Source organism: Salvelinus fontinalis, chromosome 22, assembly GCF_029448725.1.
Source record: "Salvelinus fontinalis isolate EN_2023a chromosome 22, ASM2944872v1, whole genome shotgun sequence".
Taxonomy (NCBI): Eukaryota; Metazoa; Chordata; class Actinopteri; order Salmoniformes; family Salmonidae; genus Salvelinus; species Salvelinus fontinalis.
In genome coordinates this window covers 39,328,633-39,342,039 of record NC_074686.1, presented here as the reverse complement: position 1 = coordinate 39,342,039, position 13,407 = coordinate 39,328,633, and the positions used below count along the sequence as shown (strand labels likewise).

At 45.2% G+C, this 13,407-nt stretch overlaps 1 protein-coding gene across 3 annotated transcripts in view; it reads left to right on the top strand.

Moving 5' to 3' along the window:
* The first annotated feature begins 7,501 nt into the window (after positions 1–7,501).
* The window catches only part of smap2 (small ArfGAP2), a 50,866-nt gene continuing 44,960 nt past the window's right edge, over positions 7,502–13,407 (top strand). The window contains exons 1-2 of one of the 3 annotated variants that reach the window (XM_055877370.1): positions 7,502–7,591; positions 10,664–10,835. In XM_055877370.1, the coding sequence (XP_055733345.1) occupies positions 10,727–10,835 (109 nt within the window). In that variant the 5' untranslated portion in view covers positions 7,502–7,591; positions 10,664–10,726. Of the gene's footprint in view, positions 7,592–10,202; positions 10,836–13,407 lie in introns of those variants that run through there. The other 2 variants (XM_055877371.1, XM_055877369.1) reach the window with 2 other exon arrangements.

Genomic DNA, 13,407 nt, shown 5'->3' with positions numbered 1-13,407 from the left:
GACTAACCGGTGGCCCCGCATATTGACTCTGTACCGGGCCCCCCCTGTATATAGCCTCCACATTGACTCTGTACAGTAATACCCTGTATATAGCCTCCACATTGACTCTGTACCGGTACACCCTGTATATAGCCTCCACATTGACTCTGTACCGTAACACCCTGTATATAGCCTCCACATTGACTCTGTACCGTAACACCCTGTATATAGCCTCCACATTGACTCTGTACAGTAACACCCTGTATATAGCCTCCACATTGACTCTGTACCGTAACACCCTGTATATAGCCTCCACATTGACTCTGTACCGTAACACCCTGTATATAGCCTCCACATTGACTCTGTACCGTAACACCCTGTATATAGCCTCCACATTGACTCTGTACCGTAACACCCTGTATATAGCCTCCACATTGACTCTGTACCGTAACACCCTGTATATAGCCTCCACATTGACTCTGTACCGGTACACCCTGTATATAGCCTCCACATTGACTCTGTACCGTAACACCCTGTATATAGCCTCCACATTGACTCTGTACCGTAACACCCTGTATATAGCCTCCACATTGACTCTGTACCGTAACACCCTGTATATAGCCTCCACATTGACTCTGTACCGTAACACCCTGTATATAGCCTCCACATTGACTCTGTACCGTAACACCCTGTATATAGCCTCCACATTGACTCTGTACCGTAACACCCTGTATATAGCCTCCACATTGACTCTGTACCGTAACACCCTGTATATAGCCTCCACATTGACTCTGTATAGGTACCCCCTGTACATAGCCTCCACATTGACTCTGTACCGTAACACCCTGTATATAGCCTCCACATTGACTCTGTACCGTAACACCCTGTATATAGCCTCCACATTGACTCTGTACCGTAACACCCTGTATATGGCCTCCACATTGACTCTGTACCGTAACACCCTGTATATAGCCTCCACATTGACTCTGTACCGTAACACCCTGTATATAGCCTCCACATTGACTCTGTACCGTAACACCCTGTATATAGCCTCCACATTGACTCTGTACCGTAACACCCTGTATATAGCCTCCACATTGACTCTGTACCGTAACACCCTGTATATAGCCTCCACATTGACTCTGTACCGGTACACCCTGTATATAGCCTCCACATTGACTCTGTACCGGTACACCCTGTATATAGCCTCCACATTGACTCGGTACCGTAACACCCTGTATATAGCCTCCACATTGACTCTGTACCGGTACCCCCCTGTATATAGCCTCCACATTGACTCTGTACCGTAACACCCTGTATATAGCCTCCACATTGACTCTGTACCGTAACACCCTGTATATAGCCTCCACATTGACTCTGTACCGTAACACCCTGTATATAGCCTCCACATTGACTCTGTACCGTAACACCCTGTATATAGCCTCCACATTGACTCTGTACCGGTACACCCTGTATATAGCCTCCACATTGACTCTGTACCGGTACACCCTGTATATAGCCTCCACATTGACTCTGTACCGGTAGCCCCTGTATATAGACTCCACATTGACTCTGTACCGTAACACCCTGTATATAGCCTCCACATTGACTCTGTACCGTAACACCCTGTATATAGCCTCCACATTGACTCTGTACCGTAACACCCTGTATATAGCCTCCACATTGACGCTGTACCGTAACACCCTGTATATAGCCTCCACATTGACTCTGTACCGTAACACCCTGTATATGGCCTCCACATTGACTCTGTACCGGTACCCCCTGTATATAGCCTCCACATTGACTCTGTACCATAACACCCTGTATATAGCCTCCACATTGACTCTGTACCGTAACACCCTGTATATAGCCTCCACATCGACTCTGTACCGTAACACCCTGTATATAGCCTCCACATTGACTCTGTACCGGTACACCCTGTATATAGCCTCCATATTGACTCTGTACCGTAACACCCTGTATATAGCCTCCACATTGACTCTGTACCGTAACACCCTGTATATAGCCTCCACATTGACTCTGTACCGTAACACCCTGTATATAGCCTCCACATTGACTCTGTACCGTAACACCCTGTATATAGCCTCCACATTGACTCTGTACCGTAACACCCTGTATATAGCCTCCACATTGACTCTGTACCGTAACACCCTGTATATAGCCTCCACATTGACTCTGTACCGTAACACCCTGTATATAGCCTCCACATTGACTCTGTATAGGTACCCCCTGTACATAGCCTCCACATTGACTCTGTACCGTAACACCCTGTATATAGCCTCCACATTGACTCTGTACCGTAACACCCTGTATATAGCCTCCACATTGACTCTGTACCGTAACACCCTGTATATGGCCTCCACATTGACTCTGTACCGTAACACCCTGTATATAGCCTCCACATTGACTCTGTACCGTAACACCCTGTATATAGCCTCCACATTGACTCTGTACCGTAACACCCTGTATATAGCCTCCACATTGACTCTGTACCGTAACACCCTGTATATAGCCTCCACATTGACTCTGTACCGTAACACCCTGTATATAGCCTCCACATTGACTCTGTACCGGTACACCCTGTATATAGCCTCCACATTGACTCTGTACCGGTACACCCTGTATATAGCCTCCACATTGACTCGGTACCGTAACACCCTGTATTTAGCCTCCACATTGACTCTGTACCGGTACCCCCTGTATATAGCCTCCACATTGACTCTGTACCGTAACACCCTGTATATAGCCTCCACATTGACTCTGTACCGTAACACCCTGTATATAGCCTCCACATTGACTCTGTACCGTAACACCCTGTGTATAGCCTCCACATTGACTCTGTACCGTAACACCCTGTATATAGCCTCCACATTGACTCTGTACCGGTACACCCTGTATATAGCCTCCACATTGACTCTGTACCGGTACACCCTGTATATAGCCTCCACATTGACTCTGTACCGGTAGCCCCTGTATATAGACTCCACATTGACTCTGTACCGTAACACCCTGTATATAGCCTCCACATTGACTCTGTACCGTAACACCCTGTATATAGCCTCCACATTGACTCTGTACCGTAACACCCTGTATATAGCCTCCACATTGACGCTGTACCGTAACACCCTGTATATAGCCTCCACATTGACTCTGTACCGTAACACCCTGTATATAGCCTCCACATTGACTCTGTACCGGTACCCCCTGTATATAGCCTCCACATTGACTCTGTACCATAACACCCTGTATATAGCCTCCACATTGACTCTGTACCGTAACACCCTGTATATAGCCTCCACATCGACTCTGTACCGTAACACCCTGTATATAGCCTCCACATTGACTCTGTACCGGTACACCCTGTATATAGCCTCCATATTGACTCTGTACCGTAACACCCTGTATATATCCTCCACATTGACTCTGTACCGTAACACCCTGTATATAGCCTCCACATTGACTCTGTACCGTAACACCCTGTATATAGCCTCCACATTGACTCTGTACCGGTACACCCTGTATATAGCCTCCACATTGACTCTGTACCGGTACACCCTGTATTTAGCCTCCACATTGACTCTGTACCGGTACCCCCTGTATATAGACTCCACATTGACTCTGTACCGTAACACCCTGTATATAGCCTCCACATTGACTCTGTACCGTAACACCCTGTATATAGCCTCCACATTGACTCTGTACCGTAACACCCTGTATATAGCCTCCACATTGACGCTGTACCGTAACACCCTGTATATAGCCTCCACATTGACTCTGTACCGTAACACCCTGTATATAGCCTCCACATTGACTCTGTACCGGTACCCCCTGTATATAGCCTCCACATTGACTCTGTACCATAACACCCTGTATATAGCCTCCACATTGACTCTGTACCGTAACACCCTGTATATAGCCTCCACATCGACTCTGTACCGTAACACCCTGTATATAGCCTCCACATTGACTCTGTACCGGTACACCCTGTATATAGCCTCCATATTGACTCTGTACCGTAACACCCTGTATATAGCCTCCACATTGACTCTGTACCGTAACACCCTGTATATAGCCTCCACATTGACTCTGTACCGTAACACCCTGTATATAGCCTCCACATTGACTCTGTACCGGTACACCCTGTATATAGCCTCCATATTGACTCTGTACCGTAACACCCTGTATATAGCCTCCACATTGACTCTGTACCGTAATACCCTGTATATAGCCTCCACATTGACTCTGTACCGTAACACCCTGTATATAGCCTCCACATTGACTCTGTACCGTAACACCCTGTATATAGCCTCCACATTGACTCTGTACCGTAACACCCTGTATATAGCCTCCACATTGACTCTGTACCGTAACACCCTGTATATAGCCTCCACATTGACTCTGTACCGTAACACCCTGTATATAGCCTCCACATTGACTCTGTACCGTAACACCCTGTATATGGCCTCCACATTGACTCTGTACCGTAACACCCTGTATATAGCCTCCACATTGACTCTGTACCGGTACCCTCTGTATATAGCCACCACATTGACTCTGTACCGTAACACCCTGTATATGGTCTCCACATTGACTCTGTACCGTAACACCCTGTATATAGCCACCACATTGACTCTGTACCGTAACACCCTGTATATAGCCACCACATTGACTCTGTACCGTAACACCCTGTATATAGCCTCCACATTGACTCTGTACCGTAACACCCTGTATATAGCCTCCACATTGACTCTGTACCGGTACACCCTGTATATAGCCTCCACATTGACTCTGTACCGGTACCCCCTGTATATAGCCTCCACATTGACTCTGTACCGGTACCCCCTGTATATAGCCTCCACATTGACTCTGTACCGGTACACCCTGTATATAGCCTCCACATTGACTCTGTACCGTAACACCCTGTATATAGCCTCCACATTGACTCTGTACCGGTACCCCCTGTATATAGCCTCCACATTGACTCTGTACCGGTACCCCCTGTATATAGCCTCCACATTGACTCTGTACCGGTACCCCCTGTATATAGCCTCCACATTGACTCTGTACCGTAACACCCTGTATATAGCCTCCACATTGACTCTGTACCGTAACACCCTGTATATGGTCTCGTTATTGTTATGTACATTTATTGTGTTACTTGTTTTATTTTTTAAATTTTTACTTTAGTTTATTTAGTAACTATTTTCTTCTTTCTTGAACAGCATTGTTGGTTAAGGGCATTTCAACCTGTTGTATTCAGCGCATGTGACAAATAACATTTGATTTGATTGACAGAAACAACTTGGATTGTTGCATCTCGTTGTGTTGTTGTCCTCCGGTGGCTAGCTAGCTAAATAAAATTGGCCCTTTCCTAAATTAGCTATGGACATCGATAAGGATTTTGGACTTGTGGTTTTACTTATATTCTCCGTACTGGCCAATGATTATAACGACGATTCTGATCTAACCATAAAATACATTGTGCCCCTGGACTGAGAGGATGGATGTTCAATATGTAGCTAAATGTAGAAGGCTAATGCTAATTGCTACTGCTAACTAGCTAGCTAGCTAACGTTGGCCATGAAAGGAAGTTAGGCTAGCGAGCAAGCAATTTTAGCCAGGTAGCCTAGGACAATGACAGTCATATGACAGTCATATGACAGCCTATGACAGTCATATGACAGCGATATGACAGCCTATGACAGTCATATGACAGCCTATGACAGTCATATGACAGCCTATGACAGTCATATGACAGCCTATGACAGTCATATGACAGCGATATGATAGCCTATGACAGTCATATGACAGCCTATGATAGCCTATGACAGTCATATGACAGCCTATGACAGTCATATGACAGCAATATGATAGCCTATGACAGTCATATGACAGCCTATGAGAGTCATAAACCCTTTCGTCGACATGAAAGAGAGGAGGATGGTATTGGCGTTTCTCTACAAGTAGAGTGAGTCAATATGTTTTTTCTAATTACAATCACGCACGCACGCACACACACACACACACACACACAAACACACACACACACACACACACTCAGCAGCTGATGGACGGAAGAGAGAGAGAGAGGCTAGCATATTTTACTTCACCTCAACTAAGACAAGAGAGGGCCACATCATATCTAGCTTTCGTTGATTGGACTAAATAGTTTTCGGTATCTTTTAGTTGTTACTGTATTAGACTAAGCAGAGGTGATTTGATGATGTTGAAATGTTGAAGGTGAAATGGTGCTGGAATAGTGGAAGCAGCTCCTGTTTTCTTTGCGACTTGCAGTAACTCTTTTCTAATGTGAACAACTTTCTTGACCAAGCTTTAGGTCATATAATTGTTCGTTACACTCCACTGGACAGAGGTTGCTCTTCGGTTTTGCCATGAAACAAAGGAGTGGTTGAATTTATTCTGCCACTGTGTCTTCTTATTGACTCAGCTTTTAGGCCTACTGCATATATCACGATCACAAGGCATGTGAACTAACATGTTATAGAGCAAATTACACAATTATCACAATACATAGGTTGTAATATGGCTTTTTTTCCTGGCTTGGCTTCCACAGGGATTTTACCCACTATGCACCACTACTGCCCCTAACATTACTAGAAGAACGGCCACATAACGCCCTGGCCCGGAGGGACGCTGTCACTTTCGTACAAGTTGGCTACAGTAATAGTATGTCACTTCTCATGATTGACCACAAGGTGGCGTAAATAGGATCAGACAGCCTGTGAGCATGTTGTCTGAATTTCCACCTCTACAGAATTAAAAAAGCCAGGTCTATTTAAAGTGGAACTGACAGCATTATAGCAACATGAAATCTTATTAAAATCTGTTCATATTCAACCCCCCCAAGAAGGAATATGACACTTTAGAAGAAAAAAAAATCGGAGAAATGAGCAATTAGACAAAGTCGTTTTCATATTTTCATAAGTTCCTAGAATGTTTGGTGAATGACATAGAGAGTAAGGCACTTGTGAAAAATGTTGTAGCAATATAGACTCGGGAAACAAAACTTTGCATTTAGACAATTAACAGACACTGCAGTAAATAAAACCTAATAAAAACAACTATCCTCCAAGACCGGAGTCTACGCAGTCTACGCAGACCGGTGCGCTATAGCCAATCAGAGCTACAGTAGGCCTATATGCAAACAATCCAATTACCACACGGGCCTGCCGTCCTTAACGTTGAACCGGACCGTGTGTTTACAGGCTGTCGGGCCTGCCGTCCTTAACGTTGGACCGGACCGTGTGTTTACAGGCTGTCGGGCCTGCCGTCCTTAACGTTGGACCGGACCGTGTGTTTACAGGCTGTCGGGCCTGCCGTCCTTAACGTTGGACCGGACCGTGTGTTTACAGGCTGTCGGGCCTGCCGTCCTTAACGTTGGACCGGACCGTGTGTTTACAGGCTGTTGCAACAGGGAGACATCAGATCATTAGAACGCATTTGCCAAAAGCCACAAAATACACTTGATTGGATTTCTGCAAATAACATATGTGTATTATGTAAATACTAGGGGATTCGTCTTACATTTGTGGAACTTTTACAGTCCTACTGATCAAACAACCATGAAAAGGTTAGTTCTCTCTCCCTCAGTTATACACATCAAGAACAACAAGATCAACAGCTAATGTTAGCCGGAACAAGATGAGCTAAAATCTAACGGATAAACCCTCTCAAACTTTTTATTGGTTGGTCGTCAAAATTGCACTAATTAACTATGGGGAATAGCCTGCTCGTCCATCTGCAGCTTGCCTGCCAATGCATGCGTTGTCCCAACCAAGCACCCAAGCTAACTAGCCAAAGTTGGATAGCTTGCTAGCTAGCTACATCCAGACACAAATGAGAGAACACCTCACTCTGACCATTGTACTAGCCGTTAGCAGAGCTGGTTAGGCTGTTTACACATTATCTAACTATTACGTTTACTGACACCGGTCGTATTCAGCCGGTGTTGCGTCTACGTTTACTGACACCGGTAGTATTCAGCCGGTGTTGCGTCTACGTTTACTGACACCGGTCGTATTCAGCCGGTGTTGCTTCTAAGTTTACTGACACCGGTCGTATTCAGCCGGTGTTGCGTCTACGTTTACTGACACCGGTCGTATTCAGCCGGTGTTGCGGGTTAGTAAATTCATCAGTCAGACAATAGTGTTCTAGTGCTCTGGAATCAGAGTAGAAAACCGGAGTGAATTTGCGAACGAAAGAAGAGATATATGCTACCTGGATAATAGTTGTTCTAGTAGTTCCTAGCTAACCAAATGACAGCTAGCAGCTAGCTGTGTATAGCCACCGAAAACCAATACGAATGGGGAGTCAGCCACTCCTCCAATGACATTACATCCACCTAGCAGCTAGCTATCTAGGTATTGTTAGGTACCATGATTTTAGCTTGTTTCATAGCTCAGTGGTTCAATCCCTGGCATCGCCGTGAAACTGCCACTTTATGACTGACTACTGAATATTGCTCTTGCTAATTTGATATTCAGCTTTAGTTACATTTATCCATTTTTTTTATCCAGAATATTGAGTCAATGAAACTGCAGCAGTGCATCCCGAATGGAGGCAGCAGACAATGTTTCAAGGCCAGCTGGGATTTACAACCTGATAGCAAAATGTTTTGGACTACTAATAAATCTATTGGTGTATTAAATGAATCATGCAGTGAACTGGGGAGGCAGGGTAGCCTAGTGGTAAGAGTGTTGGACTAGTAACTGAAAGGTTGCAAGTTCAAATCCCATAGATGACAAGGTATCTGTCGTGCTGCTCCTGAACTGGCAGTTAACGCACCGTTCCTAGACCAGTTAACGCACCGTTCCTAGACCAGTTAACGCACCGTTCCTAGACCAGTTAACGCACCGTTCCTAGACCAGTTAACGCACCGTTCCTAGACCAGCTAACGCACCGTTCCTAGACCAGTTAACGCACCGTTCCTAGACCAGTTAACGCACCGTTCCTAGACCAGTTAACGCACCGTTCCTAGACCAGTTAACGCACCGTTCCTAGACCAGTTAACGCACCGTTCCTAGACCAGTTAACGCACCGTTCCTAGACCAGTTAACGCACCGTTCCTAGACCAGTTAACGCACCGTTCCTAGACCAGTTAACGCACCGTTCCTAGACCAGTTAACGCACCGTTCCTAGACCAGTTAACGCACCGTTCCTAGACCAGTTAACGCACCGTTCCTAGACCAGTTAACGCACCGTTCCTAGACCAGCTAACGCACCGTTCCTAGACCAGTTAACGCACCGTTCCTAGGCCGTCATTGAAAATAAGAATTTGTTCTTAACTGACTTGCCTGGTTAAAAAAATAATAATGAAATGCATCTATCTATTCTGCCAACAATACCTTACTATAGAACAGGGGTGTCAAACTCATTCCACGGAGGGCCTAGTGTCTGCAGGTTTTTGGTTTTTCCTTTCAATAAAGCCCTAGACAACCAGGTGTGGGGAGTTCCTAACTAATTAGTGATGTTAATTCATCAATCAAGTACAAGGGAGGAGCGAAAACCCGCAGACACTCGGCCCTCCGTGGAATGAGTTTGACACCTGTGCTATAGAACATTGAGTCAAATAGAACCTATTTTTAAGAAACCTCTTATAAGGTTAGTTTTGTAGCATAAACTAGGAATTTGATATTTTTGGACTGGTTATTATGACTGTCTGTATGTTTAATATCTGCAAAAGTAGTTAAACACTCTTTCAGTTGAACTTTAAGGCCAGGTGTTCTTGTCGGCTGCAATGCAGGTGTTTGGGAAGATTAGCATTCATAGGTAGTTTCATTTAAATAGTTAGCATAAATGCTCAAACTACCATTTTCACTCAAGCATGAGTTATAGGCCTAATGTGTAAACCTATGAAATAAATTAAAGGGCGCCGACAGGAAGTGGGAGACCCGTGTGTGTGTGTGTCCGCGTGCGCGCTGTGTTTGAGTGGCGCGGCTGCGGTCAGTTCGAGGAGAGAGAGAGAGAGAGAGAGAGAGAGAGAGAGAGAGAGAGAGAGAGAGAGAGAGAGAGAGAGAGAGAGAGAGAGAGAGAGAGAGAGAGAGAGGAGAGAGAGAGAGAGAGAGAGAGAGAGAGAGAGAGAGAGAGAGAGAGAGAGAGAGAGAGAGAGAGAGAGAGAGAGAGAGAGAGAGAGGAGAGAGAGAGAGAGAGAGAGAGAGAGAGAGAGAGAGAGAGAGAGAGAGAGAGAGAGAGAGAGAGAGAGAGAGAGAGAGAGGTGTGAACTGTCAGACGAGCGGACTCGATACCGATGCGCTTCAAAGGAGTGAAGCAAAACCCGCTTGTTGCGCTATAATTTTACACAAGAGGACGACAGGAAATATAGTTTTAGTTGTTGTTGTGATATTTACTACCTAATATAGATCTTTTCGACGAAGCATAGGAGTGCAATAACAGGCTATACCCTCTGTCTTGCCAGGCCATTACTCACGCATTGTTGTAAGCTAACTGGGCAGCTTTGACTTAAGGGATTGTTCCATAACGTCAGTGAAAAAACAAATCGCTTCCCTTTTTTTTTTGAAGAGGAAGAGGACGCGGGGGAGCCGCATAGCTTGTTCCGTATCTAATTTGTCTGGGGTCTGTTTTTTTTTTATTCTGCAAACGGAGCTTATCCGAATCAGTGCTATTTCGTCTATCTTGATATTAGGACGACAGCGGCGGGTGTCGGAGAGGTGTGTGAGGAAGAGGCAACGTAGAGGAAGAGACAGTAATGATGATGATTGGTAAATCGGTGAAAGACATTGACAGATATCACGCTGTCCTCACTTCGCTACTATCACTCGAGGAGAACAAATTCTGCGCGGATTGTAAATCCAAAGGTGAGTCAAAAAATAACAAAGAATATACACAATTTACAGCCAAATGTCATATAACTGTGTTTCGTATGGACAGAGACTGTACGCTATTATAGCCACCCATATGTCTTGTCCAAAACGCTGTGTTCGGGGGTGGACACGACCAAACTGAGAACCTATGAGTCAACCTCGGTTTCATCAGTTTCCAGGAACCTATCCGCTCTTACCCAGGGAATACGGTCAACTGCATATATTGCATAATACGATTAGCGTACTTTCAAGGTTGTTATATGAATTCCATTAGAGAGGTACTAGCTGAAGGGAAAGGGTACTTGCATTGACGTTCTTGGTGTCCTCTCTCCTCTCTCTCTCCATACCAACTGTTTTGGGTTGAACCCTAGAGCAGGTGCATGGTGGAAGTCTGTCTGTCTGTCTGTCTGTCTGTCTGTCTGTCTGTCTGTCTGTCTGTCTGTCTGTCTGTCTGTCTGCCTGTCTGCCTGCCTGCCTGCCTGCCTGCCTGCCTGCCTGCCTGCCTGCCTGCCTGCCTGCCTGCCTGCCTGCCTGTCTGTCTGTCTGTCTGTCTGTCTGTCTGTCTGTCTGTCTGTCTGTCTGTCTGTCTGTCTGTCTGTCTGTCTGTCCTTCTATTTCTCTCTCTCTCTCTGTGTGTGTGTGTGTGTTAGCAACAGTTCTACTCTACAATGGTTTCCTCAGCAGCTATAGGCCAATTTCTAGGGTAGATAAGGCATGTGTTCTGTAGAGAAGATATCTTTCTCTTTAGGGTTTACCCTTTAAAAACAACAGCTGACCAAACCTTAGGCCTTTTGCCCTCGGGTGGACTTCAAACCTGCTCCTATGGTGTAGACACACAACATATTCACATCGTTATATCTTATTATTATATCATACTCATATCTTTCTGCTACTCCGTGTCTCCCTCAGACAACACAAAACTGATCTGAGGAGACAGATAAACTCTTATTGGTTAGTCAAATCAAAATGTTATTTGTCACATGTGCCGAATACAACAGGTGTAGGACCTTACCGTGAAAGTCTTACTTACAAGCCCTTAACCAACAATGCAGTTCAAGAAATAGAGTTAAGAGGCACCCTCTGTAGTGCCTTACGGTCAGATGCCGAGCAGTTGCCATACCAGGCGGTGATGCAACCCGTCAGGATGCTCTCGATGGTGCAGCTGTATAACTTTTTGAGGATGTGGGGACCCATGCCAAATCTTTTCAGTCTCCTGAGGGAGAAAGGGTTTTGTCGTGTCCTCTTCACGACTGTCTTGGTGTGTTTGGACCATGATAGTTGGTGATGTGGACACCAAAGAACTTGAAACTCTCGACCCGCTCCACTACAGCCCCGTTGATGTTAATGGGGGCCTGTTCGGCCCTCCTTTTCCTGTAGTCCACGATCATCTCCTTTGTCTTGCTCACGTTGAGGGAGAGGTTGTTGTCCTGGCACCACACTGCCAGTTCTCTGACATCCTCCTTACAGGACGTCTCATCGTTGTCGGTGATCAGGCCTACCACTGTTGTGTCCTCAGCTAATTTAATGATGGTGTTGGATTAGTGCTTGGCCACACAGTCGTGAGTGAACAAGGAGTAGAGGAGGGGACTAAGTACGCACCCCTGAGGGGCCCCCGTGTTGAGGATCAGCGTGGCAGATGTGTTGCTACCTAACCTTACCACCTGGGGGCAGCCCGTCAGGATGTCCAAGATCCAGTTGTAGAGGGAGGTGTTTAGTCCCAGAGTCCTTAGCTTAGTGATGCGCTTTGAGGGCACTATGGTGTTGAACGCTGAGCTGTAGTCAATGAACAGCATTCTCACATAGGTGTTCCTTTTGTCCAGGTAGGAAAGGGCAGTGTGGAGTGCGATTTAAGATTGCGTCATCTGTGGAACTGTTGAGGCGGTATGCGAATTGGAGTGGGTCTAGGGTTTCCAGGATGATTGTGTTGATGTGAGCCAGGACCAACCTTTCAAAGCACTTCATGGCTACCGACGTGAGTGTTACGGGGCGGTAGTCATGGCTGCAGCCCGACGCCGGAACACTTATGACAACAGCCAGCTCAAAGTGCAGGGCGCGAAATTCAAAAGATATTTTTTTTAAATATTTAACTTTCACACATTAACAAGTCCAAGACACCAAGATGAAAGGTACACATCTTGTGAATCAAGCCAACATGTCCGATTTTTAAAATGTTTTACAGGGAAGACACAATATGTAAATCTATTAGCTAACCATGTTAGCAAAAGACACCATTTTTCATTACTCCACCAGTTATTTACTCCATCAGTAGCTATCACAAATTCGACCAAATAAAGATATAAATAGCCACTAACCAAGAAACAAATTCATCAGATGAGTCTGATAACATATTTATTGTATAGCATATGTTTTGTTAGAAAAATTTGCATATTTCAGGTATAAATCATAGTTTACATTGCAGCTACAGTCAGAAATTGCACCGAAAGCAGACAGAAAAATTACAGACACCAACGCCAAATAACTAAATACTCATCATAAAACATTTCTGAAAAATACATAGTGTACAGCAATTGAAAGACAGGCATCTTGTGATTCCAGACAATATTTC